At 43.3% G+C, this 26,627-nt stretch overlaps 1 protein-coding gene across 1 annotated transcript in view; it reads left to right on the top strand.

Moving 5' to 3' along the window:
• Positions 1-19,449, top strand: part of NSMCE2 (NSE2 (MMS21) homolog, SMC5-SMC6 complex SUMO ligase) — a 230,994-nt gene extending 211,545 nt beyond the window's left edge. Inside the window, exons 5-7 of the mRNA XM_068983939.1 lie at positions 10,887-10,987; positions 11,390-11,496; positions 19,176-19,449. Coding sequence (XP_068840040.1) covers positions 10,887-10,987; positions 11,390-11,496; positions 19,176-19,293 — 326 coding nt within the window. The 3' untranslated portion in view covers positions 19,294-19,449. The remainder of the gene's footprint in view (positions 1-10,886; positions 10,988-11,389; positions 11,497-19,175) is intronic.
• Positions 19,450-26,627: the final 7,178 nt, after the last annotated feature.

Genomic DNA, 26,627 nt, shown 5'->3' with positions numbered 1-26,627 from the left:
TTTCAAGTTGAGCAATTATAAATTTTAAAGTTCCCTTTTGAAATATTATGATCTGTAGACTTGGTTTCATAATGTGTTTCAGTTTGACAAATTGAATAAACAAACCCATCCATCTGCATTGCCATGAGCCCTACTTACTTCTTAAATGTTACTTGGTCTCATAAAGAGTACTAGATATAAGAAGTGCAAGCAAAGTAATTATTCTTCAAAAGTTAAACAATGTCCTTGACTCCTCGTTTACTACCAGTTCACATACACAGTGATGTCACCAGGACACAGCGGACTGCAGTATTTTGTCCTATTTCCTTTCAGTCTTTTTTCTAGATACCATTTTTTAAGATAAATTAACCATACAACCTATATAGTTTTCATTTCATTTTTTTCCAACCTCATTTTCTGATGACAAAGATTATTTTTAATTTCTGTCAGATTTTGAGTGGTGATGTCACAGTTCATGTAAATTCTCAGTCTCTCAAATATCTAGATTTCCCCAGTGTTTCTCTGTTATAAAAACTGTTGTACTTGAATGTCACTATGTGTACACTCTCTATATACCTCAGCAAACTTAAGACGATTTACACATTTTTCACAACTGATGATTACTGTACTCTCCTCTGGACATAGAGGATTTGGGGCAAGGGAATAATAGAGATGACATAAAGACATAATGTAGAAGAGTTTGCTTCTTAGAATGCAACCCCTGTTATCTTGCTTTTTGGTAGTTTGCTTCTGCACAGACGTGGAACAGAGAATGGAGAGTGGAATGACCCAGACAATGTAAAATGGCTCCCTTTCAGGGGGAAAAAAAGGTGATTAGATCAAAGACCAGCTCTAAAGATCTAAACTATTTGCCTTCAAAACAGTCTTCTTCACTGTTTTCATCTTACTTTCACAGTCAGTTTATATATATAACAGTGTTCAAAACATTCTCTTGTTTTGGCAACCAGTCATTTAATGGACATTTATTAAGTTCTTGCACCTTGCCTGGCACCCTGAGGATGTGAAGATAAATAAGGCAGAGTTCCTCCCCTCGTGGAATTCACAGTCTAGTAGGGAAGATGGAGAAGTAAACAAACGATTTCAGCATCTACAGAGGTGCCCTGGAGGCTAAAGGAAGAATCACCTCTGCTCTGGGGCTTCACACAGGAAATACTGAAATTAACTGAATCTTGAAGGGTGGTCACAGACTGCTGGGTGAAGGGCTGGCAGAGGTGCAGAGCAGCCTGGCAACTGTGAGCTAACTATAATTAGTCTGAAATGAATATGGGGGAAGGGATTGAGGAGGGAGGTGAGTATCCTCTGGGCCAAGTAGTGAACAGTCTTGCTGTCTTGCTGAGGAGGCCGTGGTTGGTTTTTGTTGTTGTTGTTGTTGTTGGGATTTTTGTTTGCTTGTTTGGCTGTCCTGTGTCTTCATTGCAGTGCAGGGGCTCTCCAGTTGCAGCACACAAGCTTAGCTGTCCCATGGTGTGTGCCATCTTAGTTCCCTGACCAGGGATCAAACCCACATGGGAGGCCATGGTTTTAAAAAGATGACTAGCTAGAGTGCTGATAAAGATCGGGGAGAGACTGAGGCAGAGAGACAAAGAACTTTTGCAAAGTTCTAAATAGGAAGTGCTGGGGACTTGAATTAGGACAGCACCAGTGAGCATGAAAAGGAGACAGAGTCAAGATAGTTTATAGATAGAGGTTGGAAAGCATATAGGATTAATTCCCGTGTACTGTGTTGGGTCCCTGGATGGGTGGTATTTACAACCCTCAGAAATAAGAAAACATAAGATGAACCTGAATGGGATTTCTCATCTTCTGATGTTTACTTGCTTCATACTCTTCTATGGATCTAAACAGTTGGGAGTTGTAGACCATCTCCATGCTAGCTAATCAGTTTGCCTATCATGTGATTTTCTAGTTACTTACCCAAAGCAAAGAAATAGAATGTGTGCATTTGACTGTCTGCTTTTGGTTAGAAACTTAGAGATGAGCATCAAACCTTCTCTGTACTTGCATAAGATGTACTGAATGCATGTACTGAATTTGAGGATATTTTCAGTATTTATTGACTTAACATGGATATTGTATGACCACATCTCAAAGGATTGGTTTTTTTGTCCCACCAGTAAAATGCATTGGGTTCTGATTACCTTAAAACCCTCATGTTTTGACATATGATGTATTTTGACAGTATTTAAAGAAATGGAGGTGGGAATTCCCTGGCTGTCCAGTGGTTAGGACTTGGCACTTCCACGGTAAGGGGCACAGGTTCAGTCCCTAGCTGGGGAACTAAGGTCTCACATGCTGTACAGCATGACAAAAAATAATAAAGAAATGGGAGCAAATTAGTACATCAGCTGAGGACAAAGAATGTGTCTAAAACAAAAGTAGATAACTTAACAAGTACATGATAACATGAAAGGGTACATCTAATGAAAGTGTCAGCTCTTTTGGAGGATGTAAGCTGAAACTCTTCATCAGTGTACTTTCAAGATCTTCAGAGTGGGTTGTTGAAAGAGCCGTGGAAGTGAACACAGCTGGGAAACCTAAGATGTTGCTAGTGCTGGGTCAGCTAATACAACAGGGCTAATTTAGGTCTCCCTCTGCCCTGGGCATGCAGGCTCGTCCCATTCAGAACTCTGGTTTGAACAATGTTGTGGTTTCTCTTCGGGTGATTCCTCAGCATATCATTTTTAATGAACAGAGCATATATGTTACTGGTACCCACTCTATGCTAGCTCCATGTGAATTCTGAGTGATAATATTAATCATCATAACATTTATTGATCACCTGCTCTTTGCCTGACACTCTTCTAAGAACTTTTCACACATTAATTCATTTAATCCTCATACAGCTCTATGAAGTAGGTATGGTTATAAGCTCCATCTCACAGCTGAGAAGATACAAACAGGTAAAGTCACTCGCCCAAGAGCACCCAGCTAATAAAGTAATAGGACCAGATTTCAAACCCAGGCGGGCTGTCCCCAAGCCCACATTCCTAAACACTAATCCTCACTGCCTGAGTGTCCTTAACCTCTTCTTATCACACCTCCCTGGAGAGCCTGGCTTCATCACTCTCTCAGGGAGGTTCACCTCGATTCCTCACCCCACCTTGCAAGAGCCTCTCGGTTACTTTTGTACTTTGTACAAAACAGATTTGTTATTTGACTCATTGCACAAAATGTTAGTACTTGGCTCTCTCACCACACCTGATTTTAACCTTTGTTTCCACTAGCATTTGTGTAGTGTTTGGCACAGAGCAGGTGTTTGAATTCATGCATCTTGACTTGAGCTGGCTTGACTTGAACACACACAGCTTATCTTCGGAGGAGCTTTCAGTCTACCCAAAAAAGAAGTTTCATCCACATAAAACAACTGAATAATGAGGAAGTTTAAGCTAAAAGAGTATGGTATATACAGTAAGTGTTAACAGATTTCAAAGAAAAGAGATTGATTGTAGGGATTGGGTTGGGTTGAATTTGGTTGGGTTGTATTGGGTTTGGTTGGACTGGATTGGATTGGATTGAGTAGCATTGGATATATATAGCTTCTTCAAAATATGTAGAATCTGTATAGGTAGCCAAAGAAGGAAGAATATTGATCAGAATCCTGACCTGCGGCAGGTGTGAGTGAAATGCTCACATTTAAGGGGGCAGCAAAGTTGTATCAGACAATGTGACTGAAAGAGCCTCCTCTTTGACACAGATCAACTATGACCTCCTCAGAGGGGCTGACCCTGTTCCCTCCTGGGAGCTTCTTTCCACAGTATCTCGTATGTGCGTAGCCCACACAAGACTGCTTTGCACTGTTTACATTTGTCCTGTGTGACTGAGCTCCCTGAGGGCAAGGATTATTTTTTGCCAATATCAAGCATAGTGCCTGGCACAAAGTAATGATAAAAATTACACCACATGTGTGCTTAGTTACTCAGTTGTGTCCAGCTGTTTGTGACCCCATGGACTGTAGCCCACCAGGCTCCTCTGTCCATGAGGATTCTCCAGTCCAGAATACTGGAGTGGGTAGCCTTTCCCTTCTCCAGGGGATCTTCCCAACCCAGGGATCGAGCCCGGGTCTCCTGCATTGCAGATGGATCTTTTATCATCTGAGCCACCAGAGAAGACAAAAAATAACAATAGCAACAACAATTTACAATCATATAACATTGGTTTATAATAAAATATAAGTATGTATATATATATACACACATATATGATAAGTAACATTTATTGGATCCTTATTATGTTCTATTCATTGTTTTGATTATTAACTCAATCTACCTTTGTTGAATATTTTTCTGTTGAAATTCTGTCTGTTGTATTTTGCTATCCTATGAAGGTTATAACTCCTAGGAAATTTTTAATTATGTAGGCCCTATCTGGACATCATCTGCATTTTAATTCTGCAAAAGCTGTTCACAGACAGAAGAGTCTTAGCTCTTAACCTGTGTCAGAGTTACCAAAGCTAGGATTCCCTCAATGGCAGCTTGGCCCAGCCGAAGCGCTAGCATTCAGGACAGTCCATTTGTCCCAGGAAGAAACTAAGAACAGAGATGAAAAGTGAAAGTATCAGTTGCTCAGTCGTGTCTGACTCTTTGAGACCCAATGCACTGTAGCCCACCAGGCTCCTCCGTCCATGGAATTCTCAAGTCAAGAATACTGGAGTGGGTAGCCATTTCCTTCTCTGGAGGATCTTCCGAACCAAGTGATTGAACTCCGGTCTCTTACATTGCGGGCAGGTTCTTCAGCACCTGAGCCACCAGGGAAGCCACAAGAACAAAACTAGACACCCATTAGTATAGAGTGTCCAACACACACACACACACACACACACACACACACACACACTCCTCAATTCCAAGCCAGAGGGACTGAGCCTGCTGACATACTCCTTTCCATTCAGAGTCTAAGGTATGTCCAAGTTCACAGAGGCAGCCACTCGTAGCCCAAGCTGTGGGCTGCTGGGTGGGAGAAACAAGTCAGGAGTTGGCGCAGACACATATGCAGACACTGTAACTATAGAGTTTCCAACCTGGACTCAGTCTTCTTTTGCAGGGTAGGGAGGGGATCTTCCGTGTACCAGCTCAACCTCTCTAAATATGCCGTCCCAGAATAGTGCAAGTAAAATAATCCGGGCAGTCCAATAAGCATTTCAAGCGGGCAGCAAATGTTTGTAGAATATTTGCTACTAACTTTCAGGAGAAAAGTGCTTTTAGAAAAATGTTCAGACTTAATTGAAAAAGCACATAGCAATCAACTTTTATTCCCAGCTGGCATAAAACTGTCTAACTGTCAGCCAAATTTGGGTTGCCTGAAGACAGACAAGTGACTAATACTAGGGCTGTGTGTGGCCAGGCCCAAGTGTATTTTCTGACCACAAAACCATGTCTGGATTCTCCTTTGTAATTACCACACAGCCTACTATAATTGTAACACTTACATATACTTCCTGCCTTTGACATGGAATTCAGGGTCCAAGGCTGTACCCTGAGCTAGAGTGAGGTCCTCTGTTATTTGCCTAAAACCTATGAAATCATCGTGTGAAACGTGTGTGTGTGTGTGTGGCCACATCTGTTAAATATGTAAAGTATATCCTTGTGAAAAATACTCCCACTCCTGCCTTGTTGGATGAAGCACTTCACTAATGAGATGTTTATTGAACACCTACCACTGTATACCAAGGACATTTTGTGTCTGCATGCTCAGTCTCCCAGTCGTGTCAAGCTCTTTGTGACCCATAGACTGCAGCCCACCAGGCTCCTCTGTCCATGGGATTCCCCAGGCAGGAGTACTGGAGTGGGTTGCCATTTCCTTCTCCGGGAGGTCTCCCCAACCCAGGGATCAAACCCGTGTCTCCTGAGTCTCCTGCACTGGCTGGTGGATTCTTTACCACTGAGTCACCTGGGAAGCCCAGGGACATTTTAGAATCTGGGAAGGCCTCCTCTGACATCGTAAGCTAAAGAAGACACCCAGGCCTACTCTACCCCATCTCTCTGTTGTGACTGCACAGCACATCTCTGTAAGTGCTTCTTTCTTGTCTGTCTCCCTCTCTTCTCTTTTCCCCTCCCCTGTTCTCTTCCCAGAAAGCAGGTCAGTGAATAAGTCAGTCAAGTCCCTGCTTTCCTGGAAGAGAACAGGGGAGGGGGGAAGAAGAACAGAGGGAGACAGAGAAGAAAGAAGCACTTACAGAGACGTGCTGAGCAGTCACAACAGTGTCACGGGGTAGAGAAGGCCTGGGTGTCTTCTTTATTAGCTCACGACGTCAGAGACGGCCTCTCCAAAGGGACAGTATTTAAGCTGACATTTTAAAATGACAGGAAGAAGTAGGACAAACAAAGATCAAGAGGAAGAACATTCCAGGCAGGTTGGTATAGAAGTCAAAGATGGGAAGGAGCCTAGCATGTTCCAGAAAAAAGACCAGTGTGACCTGAGCACGGTGGGCGAGAAGGGGACTGGTCCGAGGAGCTGGCCATGCCGGCCCCTGTGAGAAGCAGGTCGGAGTGGTGGGGCAGGGGGTGGTGTGCGCGTGTAGATGGTGGTCCTTGTTGAAGGAGGGCTTCTAGTTAGGAGGCTTCTGAAGAGGTCTGGGCAGGAAGCCATAGTGGTTTGGACTAAGATGTAGTAGAAATCACAAGAAAAGGCTCGGCTTTGATTTAGGGAATATATTTTAGAACCAGTCACCAGAACTTGCCTGTGGTTTGGATGTCAGGAATGAAGGGAGAGGAATACAGTTATCAAGAATGATTCCAAAGGTCTGGGCTTGGGGAACCACCACGGGGGACGACAGGACAATCCAGCTGTTCACTGACGGTCACAGCTGGCCAACCGTGAACCCCCATCTTGGGGACCCAATCAGCGCCCTCACCAAGCCCCTCACCTTGCGTCACTGGGGAATATTCGCAGACCTTTGGAAACCCTTGCTTGTTTACTTCATTACTACTACAGCATTTTTTGTGTCTTCTCCTTTTGGTTTTTATTTTATGACATAAAAAAAAACCCATTCAAGTTACTAAATCAACCCTGATGCATCCCTCATGGGTACTCTATAAATGTTAGTTCATACCCAGGTTTCCCTCCTCAGCACTTCATTTGGGTGCCCTGGGCCTGGGCATGGATGTTGGGTGTGGGTCTGAGATCTGCCCATCTGATCGGAAGCTAACAGCTGGCACATATGCTTCTGACAACATGCCTTGTTTATGTACATGGACTGTGACTCATCATCTTGTCTTTCTCGTTTTAATCTGAAAATTTTTTTGAGCTCTCTTGGGTAACAGACTGATTTAATCCACTTATTTCTTTATTATAATGCTGACATTTTCTACTTTTGTCTTAAAAATATTGTGGGGCTTCAGTTTTCTTGTCTCTACAGTAGGAATAGCAGTAGAGTTGTTGTTCATGGGTGTTTGGTGAGGATTAAGTGAAATAATATATATAAAGTGCTGAGCACAGTAGCTGTATGTAACAGTCAAACGAGGTATTATTATTAATAAAATAATTATCTGGGGGAGGGAAGGGTGGCTTCCAGAACCTACCCACTGGTTTTAGTATTCCAATTAGCCACACCAAGAAAATAGAGCCATGTGTTGATTTACTAACTCCCTGCATGACTTTGGACAAAACCTGTAATGTCTTTGGATCTCCGTTTTCTCAAGTAAATGAGGGAATCCTTATTCTCTCATTTAGAAACCTTATTTGAGGTTCAAAATTAAACCAATTTAAAAACTTTTGTGACTCTAGTAGACAATCTCTATTTTTTCTCTCCAATCTTCCTTTCAGTGGGCTTATCAAAAGTTGTGTCTTTTTGTGTAGATCAGTGGGCTTATCAAAAGTTGTGTCTTTTTGTGTAGATCAGTGTGTGTGTATGTGTGTTAGTTGCTCAGTCACGTCCAACTCTTTGTGACCCCATGGACTGTAGCCTGCCAGGCTCCTCTGTCCATGGAATTCTCCAGGCAAGAATACTGGAGTGGGTTGCCATTCCCTTCTCCAGGACATCTTCCCGACCCAGGGATCGAACCCAGGTCTCCTACATTGCCAGCAGATTCTTTACCATCTGAGATTAGTGTAAATGATATTTATTGCCAGATGTGACCTTTTGTTCAGCACATTGTAGAATCCCAACGTTGATATCACTTTCTATAAATACAGATTTCGGGTGAGGAAATGTTCTAGCTCAAGAGAAGTTTAGCTCTTGAGGCTCTTTCTCTTTTTAGACTCTCAGTCCATGGGCTATTACTCACTGTTGGCATTCTTCCGCACCTTCTTCTTTCATGATCAGTGCTGTTGATAGCCACCTACAGCTTCTGAGTTCCCTGCTCAGCCTTCCCTGGTGGTTGCTATTGCATCTGAGTTGTGCTTTCTTGCTTCCTCTACCTTTTGAAATTTAAAAATAGAAAGAAAAAGAGAACCTGCAGTCTTTCACATTGTGTGAACTCTGTGATTCACCCAACAGATTTTCTGGTGAGTTCCACAGTATAACATCTATTAGTCAGAAATGTGCTATCTGTTCAGAGTAAGCCCTGTAAGAAATGGACAAAGCGGTGCTTTTATTTTGACTGTCAAATGCATAATCCGAAAGGGACTCCAGCAGCCCCCAGAGGAGGCTTTGGAAAGTAAATCAAGGAATCAGAACAGCTCCCAATCCTGCCCCTTGACTTTTCTCCTTACCTGCCCAGCTTTCTTGAGACAACCTGAAGAATCGCTGGGTCTATAATAGGCCTCTTTTAAAAGTCTGACTCTTGTACTCTTAATACTAATGACAGGTCCTGGTAAGCACAGAAACCCTTCATAGATCTAAGGAAAATTATTTCAGAAGCCCCAGTTCATATCACAGCAAGCATACTAAACTTTGGCAACCTCACATTCAATATAATTTTATTGCTGGCAACATTTTTGAACATATTTTTATCCATACAGCTTTGGTTTGGAAAAAGTTTGGCTCCAAATAAGTGATTTAGCCTATAATTGGCTATTAATTTCTCAGCAATTATCTCTGCATACTTGGGAGTTATTAAATTAATACTGAAATCCAGCCTACATATTGCTCTCAAATGAAATATTTTTGATGACCAAATCAACTGTTAATGAAGTTAACCCAACATTACATTTTGTAGACGTTTAAAACTGATTAATTTCAGTTTTTTGTAGTAATCCTGTTTTGAATGCAATATGTGGTTTTCAAGGTCTCAGACATTTTTATAGCCTCTTGAAAAGCTGAGAGGCGCCAGGCACTGTACCTTAACCACCAGTGGTTAAAAGAAAATGTTCCATCCAGGAAGTCCTAAGCTTCGAGAGCGTCCCTCTTGCCTTCTTCAAGGAGTAAGAGCTGTTTGGGGGACATCTCTCTAAGAAGATAAAATAAGCTGGCATATAAATAGCACTAGTCACTAAAGCAAAGAGAACCCCCCCACCAGAAAAACCAGAGTAATTGAGGGCAGAATGCCTGGGTTTCAGCCATGGGTTCACTGGGTGACTTCAAGCAGGTGCTCTGCAGCCCTCTCCTGTCCCCAGGGGTGCTTTTCCAGCAGACACTTTATCTGGCAGAAGGGGAAGGCCAGGGCCCGCAGTTCTAGGAACTAAAAGTTGTGCAGAACCATCTCAGCTTAAGAAAAGGATTTCCCTCAAACATTAAAAGCAAGGCATTTTTTAACGTCGGTTATTTTCCCAGAATGAAAGGAGGAAAGGAAGGGAAAAAGGAGAAAAGGAGGAAGAAGGACTACAGTGTCACACTTGTGTTTAAAACACTACTGATCTTTGATTTCTGTGCAAAATGACAAGTTCCCTTCTCCAAAAAGAAAGGCTTTCATGTGAGATTCTGTCAGTACCCCCATTCAAATGTCACGTATTACCTAGTTTCCCTTGCTGAAGGGCAAGGACCATGAAAAGTACATACATTTCAGAATCAAATACGTTACATTCAGAGCCAACCCTACCACGCATTTGCTCAGCAGTTCCCAAAGTGTGGACCAGGAGCCCGCTGGGTACTCGGGGAGCCTTTCAGGGTACCCATGAGGTCAACACTATCTTCATAATAATACTAAGATGTCATGTGCCCTTTTCACCCTCTTTCTTTTCATAAGTGGATTTTTCCCAAGGCTACGTGATGCAATATCACAACAGACTAGATGCATACACAGATATCAAAGCCCAACTGTCTTCTATTAAGTCACATATTAAAGATATGTTCAAAAATATGTTATCTCTAACTTTTTTGTTGCCCTGGGAAATATAATTATTTTTAATTTTTTTAGATATCATTTATGTTAGCTTGTCATGTGGTTATTATTTTTAAATGAATTAATAAATATGTATTTTAAAATTCCTCAGTCTTAATAATGTCTAACGTGGCAAATCTTGATAAACATAACCTAAAGTGTATTGGCATCCTCAATAATTTCTAAAAGTACAGAAGGGTTCTAAGCTCAAAATTTGAGAATCCTTGTACTATCCAACAGTAATTACCATTTATTGAATGTGTCTTTGTGCCAGGAGCTGTGCAGAGCACACGGACTTCTTCACCTCTTAATCTTTGCAATATAGTTATAAAGTAGAGAAATTAAAAAACAAAGACCTGGCTAGCCCGAGGTCTCACAGCTGGAAGTGACAAAGATAATCAAGTCCTTCTGACTCCAAAGCCATATTCCTGATGACTGAACAGTCCTCCCCCACAGAATCACTCTCGGTGACTCTGAAAAAGTTACTTCACTGCTCCAGGTTTATTTCCTTACCAAACATGGGCAGAGCCCCACCTCCCCCTGCAAAAGAGTTAATACGCATCCCAGCGCCTAGCACAGGGGTGCACACCAAAGAGACCCTGAAAATCTGTCAGCCTCCTTCCTCCCATCCCTTCCTGTCCTTGGCACGTTAGAGCAACAAGACTCACCAGCTTCCCTTTTCCCCTCTAGATGGTCTTCAATCAGACAGAGAGGCTGACAGCACAGAAGGAGTTGATGAAGATATGATTGTGACTCAAAGTCAGACCAACTTCATCTGCCCCATTACACAGGTACTGTAAGCACTTTGCTTCATGGAGGCAAAAAGTTCCCATTTGCTTTCTGACTTTATTTCCTGTCTGGAGTTGACGAGGGAGGAAAGGAAAGTGATGAGGGTCCAGGAGGAGACCTGGGAAAGAGTTTGCAGTCCATGATGTCCTTAGGGATCTACAAGTATATTCCTGCCCCACTGGCGAGGTGCCATTGAGGCCTCTGGTCTCCCTGCATTTTCTCTGCATTTTCTCCTTGCATTTATGGCCCTCTGCCCTGAGTTACGTAGAGCCACGAGATGGGGAGGTTAAACCTCAGAAGCCCCAGGTCTAGGTGAAAGCAGTGCCAAATAATTGGTGACTTGAAGAAGTTACTGGAAGCTGGTCATCATCATTCCTAAAAGTCTAATGTCTTCTTGATTACAGTTGGAAATGAAGAAACCAGTGAAAAATAAAGTGTGTGGCCACACCTATGAAGAGGAAGCCATTGTTCGCATGATTGAGTCCAAGCACAAGCGGAAGAAAAAGGCCTGGTGAGTTGCTGCAGGAAGGGAAGTGGCCCTTCCCAGGGGTGGTCAGTCCCAGGCAGTGCATTCATGCTGGAGGGAAAGCTGCTTAAACCTCCCCTGAAGTCCATTCACCCAGAGGGATAGTATAAACGTGAAAGCCGGTTTTCAGGAAACACAACACGTGAGGGGAAAAATTAGTAATCTGTTCGGGAAGAAGCTGAAGGAGCTTCAAACATACCTTCAAAATACAAGAAAAGGGAGTTGGATGTAATTCTCATCATTAGATAACAGGAATTTTTATAAATTTGTGTGTGCTATGCATGCTAAGTCGCTTCAGTCATGTCCGACTCTCTGTGACCCTATGGGCCTCAATGTGCCAGGCTCCTCTGTCCTTGGGGTTCTCCAGGCAAGAATACTGGAGTGGGTTGCCATGCCCTCCTCCAGGGGATCTTCCCAACCCCAGGATTGAACCCGTGTCTCTTATATCTCCTGCATTTGCAGGCGGGTTCTTTACCACTAGCACCACTTGGAAAGCCCTGTGTGTGCTGTAGCCTGAAAGAAATAAAGGAGAACTGTGATTCTGAGAAATTTCTTTTCCCCTTTCTATATGTCCAAACTCAAATAAGAAGGAATGGTTTAAAAAAATTTTTTTTTGCATTCTGCAATACAGATAGTTTGCTTAAAAAAGTATTAAGTTGTCATTCTAAGAATTCATACCCGCTGGTCTTTTTTTTTTTTCGGCTGTGCCTCGTGGCAGGCGGGATCTTAGTTCCCAGACCCCATGCCACCTGCTGTGGACGTGGGATGTCTTGGCCACTGGGCCACCAGAGAAGTCTTGGCTTCTGTTGGTCTTGATGGTCAAGATGTGACTGTCCAGGAAAAGCTTTCATATCTTTAATTACATAAATAACGTCACGAACAGTTTAAGTAAATTCATGGGTGACTTCAATGAGAAATTTTCTTTTTAATTGGAAAGTTTAGAGAATCTTTTACATATATATATGTATGTATGTATTTTTTTTAACCCCTTTCACACACACACACACACACAGCTCTGTTCCTGCAATGACACAGAAGCCTGAGTTGGCTAGCCTGGCTGTGACTTGGTTGGCATTTCTTCTGCTCTTATCACAGATTTGTTGAAGGAATGGAATTGCAGGTGTGACCAATTCTCAATGGACCTTTGATAACAGTCCCTTTGATGTGTGGCTTTGCTTCTCTATCATCCAGAAATTTGCTGTTCCAGACCTAAATTGGAATTCCCCACCACTCCTCATCTGGGTGTGGACGTACAGATAGGGCATTTGTGACTGTAGATATCTTAATGGTTATTCAATCAAGTTATTTGCCCTATTCTAGAAAGCCTGCCTAATAGTTACAAAATCGAGATTGTCTGAGTACATTTTTGTCTGTTTTGACTTTCCACCTTACAATTGAGACGTCCCATTTCCCTAGGGAACCTTCTATTTTCCCTGTGAGTGTAATTTTCTTTGTTTTTGGATGTCTAAGCCTTCCGTGTCTCCTTTTTTTTTTTCCTATGTTTATTGTCTGAAAAGCAAAATTTTAATTTGTTAACGTAACTGCTAAGAATAGGCATTCCCAGATAGTTCTGTTTCACAGCTCTTCTTCCTTAAAGTTTGTGATATTCTCCTCAAGTCAGATTCAGAAAGGACAGGCACTGATAACAAAGCACATTTTTCCCAAGTCCCAGGAGGGATGGGAGCAACTCCAGAATAGGCTTGCACTGAAACACATCTTCTTGATTACATACTTTGACTTTCTAATGTCCTTTGCCTTTTCTGAATTGTAAATGACGTTTGGAAGCACTTGAGCAACACCCGGTGTTTGGAAAGTGTGGGTATTTTCCTGCCATGCTTTTCTATAAGTTGGACGCAGATTCCGTGAACACTGCAGATCCTCATAGCTTGGTAATACAATGAAGTCCAAGTGGAGGACGTCTGGAAGGTTTACAGCAAAGGTAGTATTTCTGCTGGGCCTTGAAAAATGAAAAGCATTTCAGAGAAGGGTGAAGAAGAGTCTTTCCAGCCAAGAAGCTCACCACATTCAGAGTCTGTTCCACTTAGGGAATAGTAGATACAGGTGCAATTATTGTTTGTTAGAGGGTGATGGGAAGGATGCTCTGGGCTCTAGTAAGAGGGAAGTGGTGTATGTAAATTCTGTCTGTTCTGTACTCATCGCAGAGGATGTTAAATGTTATGATTTCATTAGTTTCCTCATCTGTAAATTGATGGTCATAGCTGTAAAGTGCCTCAGTGGTATGTTTGAAATTTGGATAAGATATACAGAAAGCACTGAGAGCACCTGTCACGTGGTAAGTAAACATTATCCCGTCCTCCTTGTCTTTCTTGCCATCATTGTTCTGTAGGGTTTTGAGGGAATATGCAAGTCAACCTGGGTTTTAGGAAGTTACTCCAGTAGCAATTTAAGGGATGAATGAACAAAGGCCTGCAGTGAAGATGTCAGTTAGGATGCTGTGGTAGTAGTTAAGTGATAGATCATGAGAGCCAGGATTGAGACCAGAGTCATAGGTGGAAGGGCATTTAGGAGAAGATGACTGTGGAGGTACGATGGGCAGAAAACAAAAGCTGGAGGGAGCAAGTGGAAGAATCACTGACCTGCCTACACGGGGTGTCTAGAAGGACGGTGATGTCATTAGCCAATGGAGAGGCTGTAAGAGGAATGCGTTTAGGAAGGACGATCAGAGGGTCATGCTAAGTTTGAGGTCCCTAGCAATACAGCTGTTTGGAAGTATCCAGGAGATGTAGAAAATGTGGGTGTTTGACCTCAGGAGAAGCTCTGAGTGGGATGTTGATTAACAGGTTATTGATACAGAAGAGTCAGACCCACACATCTGCCAGGTGCAGCTCTGGACCAGATGTGACAGGCAACCGAGAGCCCCAAGGATGGGGCCTTGGCCTGGGTCTGAGCAATGTGAAGCCAGGATGCAGCTCTGCTCTGCTTACTGTGTCCCCAGAGCACCTGACGGAGGCCCGCCAAAACAGCATTCTGCCATTCTGAAAGGGCAGTCAGAGGAAGAAGATTCTAACAAAGCAGTCTGAGACGCAGCTGGGAGAGAGGGGAAGCGAGACTAGAGTTGAGCTTCACAGGAGCCAGTGGGGGGCGGGGTTGACGGGGCCTTGAGGATGAGCTACACTGCATTTGGCAGCAGGCTGGAATCCAGGGCCTGTTCAAAACCTACCCCAGAGGTTCCTGATGAAGTATGAATTAGTGTCATCTCCCAGGACGCATGTTTGGGCGATGAGCACGTCTGGGTTCCCTTTGTTTGAAAATGTCCGTGACACATCCGGTTTGAGAAATCCCAGTTTCTCCGTTCTTCCTCCTTGCTGGTTCTGACTCTGATTTGTTAGACAGGAGTCCCAGGCACACTGTGTTACTAGCACTGACTCCTTTTCCTGTCCGTGAGGCCTCCTGACACATCTCTCTGCATGGGCTTAAGTCAGAATAAAATGGCTGAGACTTTAGCCCTAACTAAATACTGTTAGTTAAAATAATTTCCTAAAGCAGATCTCTGAATAATCAGTCTGTTTATTATCTTACTAATAAAACTGCCTTATGATTTTCACTTGTATAAGATACTTCCAGTTATCCATAGTCATTTCTTTGCTTTCTGGTTTAAGAACAGAGACTGTATTAGCAAACAGTCACATTTAAGAGTGTGGAGAGGACAGTTAGGTTGAACAGAAATGTGTTGTTGAGTAGCGGAACTCCAGCAGTGTGCTTAGAGGCCCTATTTCAACCATGAACCAACCATTGACCTCTCAGAGTCTCAGTTTCTTCATCTGTAAAATGAAAAGAACAACATTTCACAGTATTTCAGGATCAAAGGAACAGTGGGGAATTCCAGTCTAGGTCTGCACCAGCATATTTCTTGGCAGTGGAGAAGCAAACCACTTAGAAGAACACTCTTTTTTGGCCTGCAGAGTGCTGAACAAATAGCAGCCGGGTTACTGAGGTCGAGACTGTTCATGTTTGTATTACTTACCTCACTGCTTAGTGACACATCATTTCAGATGCAGAGGATGTAGGCTTGAGTTACCCTCTGGGTTTAGGTATGATGAGAATCCATCCTGCTCAGATTTCCAGACCTGCTTTCTAGAGCTGGGTGGACCCTGGAATGCTTGGGCCCAAATCCAGGAGCTCGTAAGACCCAGAATCCTGTACGTTTGTGCTAATGCTGAGGCCAAGGTTCCCCACGGTCTCTGGGACCCCTGAGACCCAGGTCCCTTTGTTCAGTCGACACACGCTTGTCCGCTGCTGCGCTGGAATGTTCTGCCCTGTCAGTGACCTGAGTTCAGGACCCAGCGTCTCCTCCCAGGCCTGTAGGCTTGACTCCTGCACAGTGATGACGCGAGGGCTTAAGACTGGTGTGGCCACACCTATCTAGCTCACCAGGGTGTCGTGGGGATGGATGCACTATGCTTACAGAGTGTTCTCTCTCCAGAGGAGGAGTACCTTGATTCAGTATCTTGTCATTATGAACCTTGTCTTTTCCTCTTCAGTTTAGAAACTAGTGTGTGTTTATTTGAGACAGGGTGAGAAACAAGGTTCTCCTGTATCAACGTCTCCTCCAAGAAGCCTTCCCAGAACCCTCGTTCTTGCTGCACAAAGTGCCCTCTCCCCATGCTCCCACGGCGCCTCTGCACTGTGGCATGTCGGCCTCCCACCAGCACTGTAGGTGGGGCTGGCTCTGCTCCACAAGGTTCTTGAGAACAGAAATAATGTCCTAGAGCAGCAACCAGCTTACTTAGCACCTGAGTGGATGCCTGGACCCTTGTCATGCAGCATCCCACTCATTTCTCATGACAGCCCTATATGCTCTACCTTCTTAGAGGAAGAACCTGAGGCCTGTTACTGATGTCACTTGCCCAGAGTGTCACAGCCAGGAGGCTGGAGCCCAGCTCTCATTTACTCCTGAGCCTATATTTGTGTCTCTAGGCCGTCTGGCTCCCCTTGAGAGGATTTTTGGGTTAATGCCTCTGTCCCCCGAGTTAATCCCCTAAATGAGCCCAGACCTCTTTGTCTGACACGGGTAGCCCTGGGGTGATGTGCAGCCAGCTCTGCAGCTGAGCGGTGTGGTTAATCCAATCACACATTCTCAGAATGCTCTCATTTACTGACTAAAACCACTGATGTCATCAGGAAGTCCTCCCCACCTCACTCTCCACTTCCCTAAAACAGCTTATTCACTGTCTGGCCATTGGTGTTAAAGACTTTGTCCTGGGGAGGGGAGGCGGGGGTGGGGGTTGGGGGAGACTCCAGCCAGGCAGGGCAGTCAGAGCAGATGATCAGATGGGTTGATAGGCATCAGCTTGAGGGTCATCTCAGCCACTGAGTTCAAGCTGGATCTCCATGTCTCAGAAGATCAAGTGGTGAGAAACGCCTTTTCCAAAGTCAGGAAAGCATCTTTTCATAATCTCAGCTTATTGACTTTCATACTGAAAGAAAAAACTCACTCTGAGACCTCAGGGTGTTTTAAACCAGTGTAAAGCTCTTCTCAAGCACCTCCAAGCCTCCCCCTGACACAAAGCCAAGTCATCATATCTGGTCCAGTCGCCCCCATCCTCTTTCACATGGTTACCTTTCTAGCTTCACATTTTAACACAAGTACCTGACCATACAGGACCCATTTCAGTAAATATAAATATTGTTAGCAAGCGTATTATTCATTACACTGATTCATGCTCTTCTCACAGAAAGATGCCTTGGTCCAGAAATCAAGACCAAGAAAAAGTTTCTCTTCTGTGTTACACACTTGAACCCTCTACTACTGGACAGATTAGACCTCGCATGATCAGCTTTCTTCCCCTTCTGGTTTATAGCTTTTGTCTTGTTTTCGTTATGTTTGATCTGTGCTTTTTGGAGGGTTGTCTCAGATCACTGGGCCAGAGCTCTGTGTGGGGCAAGAACCTGTATTTGTATTTTACAGCTGGATGCTTCGAACCCTTCATAGGGCCACTTGCATAAGAGGGTCAGATGAGTGCACGAATGCGCACATGTCTGTGTTGGAGGTATGCAAGCTATAGGCAGTGAAGGGAATGACCGCTACTGAGCACTGTGTTGCCTGGAGCCCTGTGAAGCTGGGATTCTGCGCCTTCTGTAAATCTGAGGATGCAGAGGCTCCAAAAGTCAAAGTGAGCTGCCGGTGGTCTCATAACAAGCAAGTAGGCGGTAGAGACCTAGGTCGGCTTTGACTTCAAAACTGGGTGCTCTACTCTACCCAAGTCTGGTTCATGTTGAGAAGAAATCAGGTGACTTCATCCAGCCCACTGCCTTCAGAGGAGACCACATCTGAACAGAACCATGACTCACCCACTGATTTCTTTAGCCGCAGCTCTTCCCCTGAGTCTCCATCGGCCCACGCAGCCTCTCCACTGAGAGGACTGGTGGGCATTTCAGAGAGAATATGTAGCAGCCAGGACTCCTGCCTGATTCCATCCCAACCTAGTTTTCCAGTTGTTTCCATGGAGATAAAGGGTACCACCAAGGCCCTTCAGCTCTGGCCAAACTCTGAACAAAGCTCAGCTCTTTGCTCTACCCTCCACATCGGTCCGTCAGCAAGCCCCCTGGGTTCTACTTCCGGCTATATCCGGAAGCTGCGCCCTCATCCAAGCTGCCCTTTCTCTCCCAGCTGCTGCATGACCCCCTCACTTCCCTGCTTCCTCTCCGCCTGTGTCCGCATTAAACAGCCAGAGTCATGTTTTCTAAATCTAAGCTAAATTTCATCCCTCCTCTCCAGGATTTTCATATTTAAAATAAAATCCAAAGTCCCACACACTTCCAGTCAAATCTCCAAATGCCCTCCCTCTTGCCCTGGGCATTCCAGCCACACTGACCTTGCTCTTATACCAAGCAGCTGCCTGCTCAACTTCTACACATGCCGCTGCCCCAGCCCGGCCACATGCAGCCTTTGTTCTATTAATAGAGAAGCCCTCCCCAGCTAGCCATGCTTGACCCCTGCTAGATAAGCCCCTCAGCTCACACTCTCTCCCTTGACCCTGCTTTTTTAGCCATTGTGGCACTTAAAGACGCTATGCAGCGGGTTAGCAATGGTTTCTCTCCTCCACTGGAAAGTGAGTGCCGTGAAGTGGGCATTGCCCCAGCCCCAGTGCTGGACAGACCCTGGCTCAGGTAGGCACTCTGAACTAGTGAATGAGTGCACATCAGTCCTGAGTTTTTAAATGTACCCCTTTTTGGTAAAATTTCCACACTTAAATACTACTCAGCCATAAAAAAAAGAATGAAATTTTGCCATTTGCATCAACGTGGATGAACTTGGAGGGTAATTCTGCTAAGTGAAATTAGTCAGACAGAGAAAGACAAACACTGTATGATATCATTATCTGTGGAATCTAAAAATAGAACAAACTAGTGAATAAAACAAAAAAGAAGCAAACTCACAGAGAGGACAGACCAGTGGTTACCAGTTGTGGGGGCTGGCATGATAGGGGTTAGAGGAAAAAAGGTGGCGGGGAGGGGTTATTATGGGATTATGAGAAATCATCTGTGTGAAACTTTTGACAATTGTAAAACCGTATAGAATTGAAAGAATTTTTCATTCAGTTTTTTTGTTAAGTGTGCACTTACATTTTTGCACGGAGAGAAGTTGATTCTGAAGGCATTAAGGTGAAGCGGCCTGACTTGATTTTTCTGCTCTCTCACAGTTGCCCGAAAATTGGCTGTAGCCACACAGACATGAGAATGTCGGACCTCATCCAGGATGAGGCGCTGAGAAGAGCGATTGAGAGCCACAACAAGAAGAGACGTCGCCAGTCCAACTAAGAAACCCCCCTGCCTGCAGGGAACTCCGCAGCCTACCTCCTACCCCAGCCATCCGTAGAGAGTGATGCTTGTCAAAGCACTTCGACTGGCTGCATAGCATACTTTGGGGTAAATTTGAAGGTTTTAGTGTATTTGAAAGCATTTTTCTATGTTCCAATAAGCATTCAAGTCTATTATATTGTTTATTTTTAAGTGTTCTCTAATTTTAAATAAAACTTTGATTATCTGTGTATGTGTGCCTCCTGAGGTGTAAATGGTTCCAGTGGTATAGGCTGGGTGGTGGCCTATAATCCTTCAGACTGTTTTTTATTATAGTTTTAACAAACTATAGTTTGTTAACTATAACTATAGTTTATATATATATAAACTATATAATATATAACTGTATATAACTATATATATACTATATATAGTATATAGCTATAGTTTTTATTATAGTTTTAACAAACAAGCAAAAAAAAAAAAAGAATGCTTTTTGCAAGGGATGTTTGAAATGGAAACACATATAAACAACCCAATTGCAAGGATTTTCTATCAGGATAGTAAAGAATAGCATGAAGGTATAAAGCAAAGCCAGTTTCCTTACCTGTCTTTACTTTGTGTATTGACAGTTCCAAATATGTAAATGCTCTTGTTTGTCATTCTGATGAGCACGGACTGCTCCAGTAGCTGGCTTATCAGTGGGATGATAAGTGATGCCATAATGGAAACTTTGCTGCAGCCTTCTGAGAGCCTAAAGCGTTCATTGTCGGAAGCAACCACATCCTGGCTACTCTCTGCCTTGCTCTCTGCCTTGGCTTTCATAAGTGCCTGGGGGTCATCAACCACAAAATAAAGATATTAAATAAGATGTTCCCTGTCATCCCTTCAGCCCTGAAAGTCTGTAGACTTATGACCAGCAGGGTCTTTAAATTGACTATCACTGATTATATCCTATTTATATGAAAAGGACTAATCTATTCACAGTGGCGGGACAGGGAAACCTGGCATGCTGCAGCCCATGGGGTCCCAAAGAGTCAGACGCGACTTGGCAGCTGAACAACAACAGCAGCCTTTTATCAACTAGAATAATCAATGAAACCCTACGAAGCATGCCCCGCCTACACTAGAAAACCCAGAAGAGCTCACAATGGCTAGCATTTATTGAGCATATACTGTGTGCCAGGTACTATTTCAAGCACTTCACATATATGAAAATATTAACTTGTAATTTTCTCAGCCTGATGAGAGCGATACAGTTATTATTCCCACTTTATAAATAAGTAAAATGAGGCACAGAAATGAAGTGACCTATGGAAAATCGTAGTAAGTGACTGAGCTGGGATGGTTCAGTCATCTGGGTCCAGAGTCTGGGTTCTTGGGGGAGGCGGTTTCCTTTTAATTTGTTGGCTGTGCTGGGTCTTGCTTCGTTGCTGGCTTCTCTCTAGTTGCAGCGAGCAGGGGCTACTCTCTCATTGCCGGTTCTCTTGTAGAGCGCAGGCTTGCGCGCAGCTGTGGCACATCGCCTTAGTTGCTCCACAGTATGTGGGATTTTCCTGGATCAGGGATCGAACCCTCATCTCCTGCACTGGCTGGTGGATCCTTCACCACTGAGCTTCCAGAAGCTCAGAATTCTTAATCACACCCTCTCCTCCTCCCTATTGATTTATCTAGGTTCTAAAAATATACTCCAAGTCCACATTTAAAAACAAAACCTTTTAAAACTAAAAAGAAAAAATAAAAATGAAACCTTTGTAAATAAACAAGATACATGCGTTAGTGAAAAAAATTCACTAAAATGCAGGTAATAACTGGACTTGACATCGAATAGGCAGTAATGGCCATGAAATAATAGCATATGTTTGAATTTCAAAGCATAGTCTACAATGGCAGAATTAATTTTGGAAACACTCATGGAATTCAGAAAGGAGTATGACATTCAGTTGTCTACAAACTAAGTAATTTTGAGTTTCTTAGATGCTTTATCTGAATCAGACTTCCTGAGGAAATGATGATGTTTCAGCCAGAACAAACATACTTCTCGTGGAATGCGGTTCTTTTGTGAAATAATTTGTTTCCTAAACAGATAGAGACAAGCATGAAGTGTTTGCCTAAGGTTTAATTTGCATTTTCCCCAACTCTTTCTAAAGAGAATTCCAGAAAATTGGTGTAGACATTTATACCAGTTAGAAAAATGCAAACGCCATTCTGCTATGGAAAAGTATTTGTAGCCTGTAACATTTTTTCCTTCTTTATTCTTCAGAAATATATATACTTGTCCAACCAATTAGCGAATTTGAAGTTTTGTATATAAAACTTATTTTTATCTTTCACCACTTGGTTGTCATGATCAGTCTCGTATATTTGTTAAATTTCCTTTATAAGAATTTTCCCAAAAAGTGAAGCCTTTTCTTCAAATGAAATTTTATTTGTCTTATTGAGAAACCCAATAATATGCAAAAAATGAAAGGGGAGCAAACAGATGGTGGGGGTTCCATCCCTTTTTCCTAGAGGACCCCAGTCTTTTTTTTTTTCCACTGCTGTATTTATTTTATTTTTGGCTGCTCTGAGTCTTTGTAGCTGCCTTTTTTTTCTTTCGTTTTTGTATCTTTTGGCCACACTGCCAAGCAAATGGGATCTGAGTTTCCAGACCATGGATTGAACCGGTGCCCCCTGTATTGGAAGTGCGGAGTCTTAGGGAAGTCCCAGGAGCCCCAGCCTAATCTGAGATCACCCAAGAGCCCATAAGAAGCATTTGAAAACTGCATCAGACATTGTAGCGAAATCATTTCATATATGACTGGTTTAGGACTTGGACAATAGTGTGAACATGGCATTTAAAAAAAAAGTGCTAGTTCCTTTAAGAAATTTCCAATTGAGTAAGTTTAAAACATGACCACAAGTCCAAACAATAAGATGATTTCTCACTCACCATATATAGAACTTCAAACATGGAGTGTCCAGCCCGAAGCAACTCCTGCACTGCTCCCAGCTGAAATTTTCTGTGAGGAGGGAGAAATTGCAGGGCTCAGGGGAACTGAGGCCTCCGGGAACTGATGGCTGGCCACACACCAGGCTCAGGGCTAAGTGCCTTAAACATATCACCTAACCGAATCCTCCCTGTAACCCTGGAGGGAAGTGTTATCACCCCATTTTACAGATGAGGAAACTAAGGCTCGGAGTCAGTAAGTCATTAGCCTGAGGTCACTGGCTTCTGAGTGGTGCTGGTAAAGCTTATACTGGGACATAACCAAGAGTGCAGAGGGAGCACTCCGACCCACTAAGCTCCCTGCCCTGGGGCCGTGGAGGATGTCCGAATGGTCAGCGGACCTGCATTTCTATCCCACCTAATTTAGATCTGCTCCTGAGACCACTGCATCCCAGGTGAGTCCCATTTTCCAGGCATTGGTGCATTTTGCATAGCCCAGTGCTTGTCCCTTCCTTCCCTCTGCAAACACACCCCACCAAGTCCAGGCCCTCCCTCCTGCCTTCCACTTAGATTGGTCTCCCACCTCGCATCTGCCACCTCCCATGTTGATCTACAAGAATCTGATTGGATAATCCTGCATCCTTTCCTACCAAGTGAACTTTAGGCCTGGCATTCAGGATTCTACCATAGTGCAGCCCCACTCTCATCTCCCCAGCTTCAGTTCACCTGCTCTCTTTATGGCAGGGTTTCTTCCAGAAGTAATGGCATATTCCTGACCAGCACATACAGTTGACCTTGGGCAAGTCGCTTTACTGCTCCAGGCCTGAGATATGTCACATAAACTAAAAGATTTGGACTTCTCCCCAGGGTTTCTTTAAGATTCCTAAGATTCCTATTTGATGAATTGGTCCTATGCAAAGACTATGGCCCTTTAGAAGGAAAACAAGCTGACTTTGAAATTCGAATATATTTGAACCCAATGTGTATATTGCATCTTTAAGTATTTATTCAAGAAACGCTTTTTAAGGCACTTTGTGACGTGTTTTGTGTTAGTCTCTTTGGATATAAAAAGTCCTTCTGAGAGGGTTTCTTGTTCAGTTGGACTAGACAGATATGCACAAAAATAAACTCCATAAAAGGTTATATAAATGCCATGTCTAGGAGACAGCAGGACAAAGAGAGGAACTACAGGAAAATTATTAAGTAAAAATTGAGTTTTAGTAAATCAGGTAACAAAATTCAAAACAAGTTTATCAAAAGCCTGTGAAAACTTTCGGCTGGGAGATGGGGTCAGGGTAAATCCTGAGTGTGGATTACCCAGCAGTCCGGGAAGTCTGCTATGTTGTGGAAATCTGCCTTCAAGCTCCTGTGAAACTTCATGAAGGGGGTTAGCTGTTCTGAAAAGAAGGCAGTTAAATCTGACTGGGGGCAGGAATTCTCATACATTGCTTGTGGAAATGCAAATTGGTGCAGGCACTGAAAAGTTTGTTTTTTTAAAAAAAAAAAAAAGGTTGCACATGAATTTACCACACAACACATTAACTCCAGTCCTAGGGATCCACACAAAAGAAGTCAAAACTATGTTCACACAAAGCCTTGTGTATGAATATTCACAAGCAACATGCTTTATAATAGCAAAAAACTGGGAGAGATCTGTATGTCCAGCTGGTGAATGGCTAAACAGAAGCCATGGAGCCATACAAGGAAATACTGCTTGTGATAAAAGGGAATAAAGTATCAACGCTTGGAACATAGTTGAACAGGAGCCAGTCACAAAGATCGAATAGTGTGTGAATCCACTTACATGAAATGTCCAGAAAAGACAGCTCTGTAAGGACAGAAAGGAGATTATTGGTAGCCTGAGGCTAGAGGTGAGAATGGAATTGCTTTGGAGTAAAAGTTCTGAAATTGGGTTGTGGGGACTTCCCGGGTGGTCCAGTGGCTGAGACTCGAGCTTCCGATACAGGGGGCCTGGGTTCCATCTCTGGCCGGGGAACTAGATTCCGCATGCCCCTATGCCCTCTTCCAGGGGATCTTCCCGACCCAGGAATCAAACCCGCGTCTCTTAGGTCTTCTGCATTGGCAGGCAGGTTCTTTACCACCAGCGCCACCTGGAAAGCCCCAACCAAGACCCAGCAAGGTCAAATAAATCAATAAGTAAATTTTTAAAAAACTGTCATGGGATGAGTGTTGCACAGCTCTAGGCTTACTAAGTCACTGAATCCAGCACTTAAAATGGTATATTTTATGATGTATAAATGATTAAATAAACAAAGAGGGGATTGCTTTACAGGAGAGGGAGAGGAGGGCTTTCTTTCCGGTTATTTGAAATGACTGGACAGCTAGAACAGCTACTGGGAACCCCAGTTCAGCTCGAAACCACATGTCTATCAATATTCTAGGAAACATTTTTGAATCTCAAAAGTTAGAGTGAAATAAAAAGTGTTCTATTCAAAGCCTCATGGAACCCAAGATTAAAAGAAGCAGTGCTTAAAAAAAAAATCTGTTAAGGGTTAATGAGAAGATAAGATTAAACAATGATTGATAACAAAAAGGAACTTGATTTTATCTGTCTCTATGCCTGAATCTCCCAATTGTAGATTCATTTTATCCGCAGTGATCACTAGTAGTAATCAATAGTTCTAATGAGCTACTTTTTAAATATTTTTTAAGTATAATGGAGTGAAAACCCAGGCTAGTTCTTTCCTCTGTTCATCCTGCCATTGGGGAGGATGAAATTCAGTCTGTAAAGATGACTCCCTATGCATTCAGGGGGTGACAGAATGATCCAAATGTATAACAAGATAAAAATTTATGACCACAAAAAGGAACATTTCGTGGATGGGTTTTTTTTTTTTTTTCCATGAAGAAATACAAAATTTATTTTAAAACAAAAAGGGAAAGCAAGACATACTTATGAAAGGAAGAAGCCCAAGGACCATCCTCCGTCAAAACCAGAATACAAACCAGAAGTGCAGTGCTGTTAAAAAGAAGTCAGAAGGCCGCTGGGATGCACAGGAAAAGCTGTCTGTCATTCAGAGTTTCAGGGAAGACTGGCCATCAGGTTTTGCATGGGGCCTGAGCTGGTTACAGTCACCACAGTTCACAAGGAATTCGGAGTCCCTGGTGAATTCACAGAACAGCAAAAACAAGGCCCAGGATGACGAAACATAGATGCTGTGCTGGAAGGTGTTGGGATGTTTTTGCCCACAGAGAGGAAAAAAAAACAAAACTGAGGCCTCTGTTTTATACAAAACATGGGTTTTTTTTAAAAGAATTGCAAGGCAATCGACAATAAACTCCATAAGAGGGCCTATTAAAAGTTCTTTGGTACTCAGAAGAAAAACTTAACTGTTAGCATACCAGCAAAAGAGCTCTTATCCAGGAAACCATGGATGCCCCAGAAGACTGAATAAAATTCAGAAGGTATATGAATTAGTATGGGAAGAAAAATGGCATCTTTACTTTTACTGACTTCTACTACGAATTTAAGGGTTTCTACAATCTTAATGTAGGCAATGAACTCCAGTAGAATTACCGGTATCTGTGACTTCATCACCAATAAAAATAACGTTTTCACACAGCGTTCCTGTTGCCATCAAGATGAATTTACATTTATCTCTTCTCTTAAAATACAGTAATTAATTTGCTTCTATCAATAATGGATAACAGAAATTGGATTTAACTCCCACTTTTACCATAAAAGAGTCTGCCTACAATGTGGGAGACCTGGGTTCAGTCCCTGGGTCAGGAAGATCTCCTGGAGAAAGAAATAGCAACCCACTCCACTATTCTTGCCTGGAAAATCCCATGGATGGTGGAACCTGGTAGGCTACAGTCCATGGGGTCACAAAGAGGTGGACATGACTAACCAACTTGACTTTTAACAATTAAGGCTTTTCAGGTGGCTCAGTGGTAAATAATCCACTTGCAATGCAGGAGACCTGGGATCGGTCCCTGAGTCGGAAAGATCCCCTGGAGGAGGAAATGACAACCCACCCTAGTACTATTGCCTGGAGAATCCCATGGACAGAGGAGCCTGGCAGGTTACAGTCCATGGGGTCACAAAGAGTCGGACACGACTGGGTGACTAACACTTTCACTTTTCACTTTAACAGTTAAAAATCTAGACGATATATGGACAAAATCGTGGTTTTCAGACAGTGGATGCTGCTCTTGCTTCCTGCCTGAAGAGTTCCCAGGCCACTGTCAGGGGAGAGGGATCCAGCTGGAGCCTGGCAGTCGGTCTGGGTTGAGGAGACAAAGCTGAAAATCAGGGGGGTGGAGCAGCTAGAGTCTGCAGAGCGGAGAGCTGCTCAGAGGTTGAGCTCTGGAGACCTAGAGGGTCCCCCTGGAGCCTCCAGCTGAGTCATCATCAGCTCGGGCCTGTGAGGAAACTACCTGAGGCTGGGAAAGAACCTCCCAG

The sequence above is a fragment of the Capricornis sumatraensis genome, chromosome 11 (assembly GCF_032405125.1).
Source record: "Capricornis sumatraensis isolate serow.1 chromosome 11, serow.2, whole genome shotgun sequence".
NCBI lineage: Eukaryota > Metazoa > Chordata > Mammalia > Artiodactyla > Bovidae > Capricornis > Capricornis sumatraensis.
The sequence above is the reverse complement of the archived record's forward strand: the minus strand, read 5'-3'. Positions and strand labels throughout refer to the sequence as shown.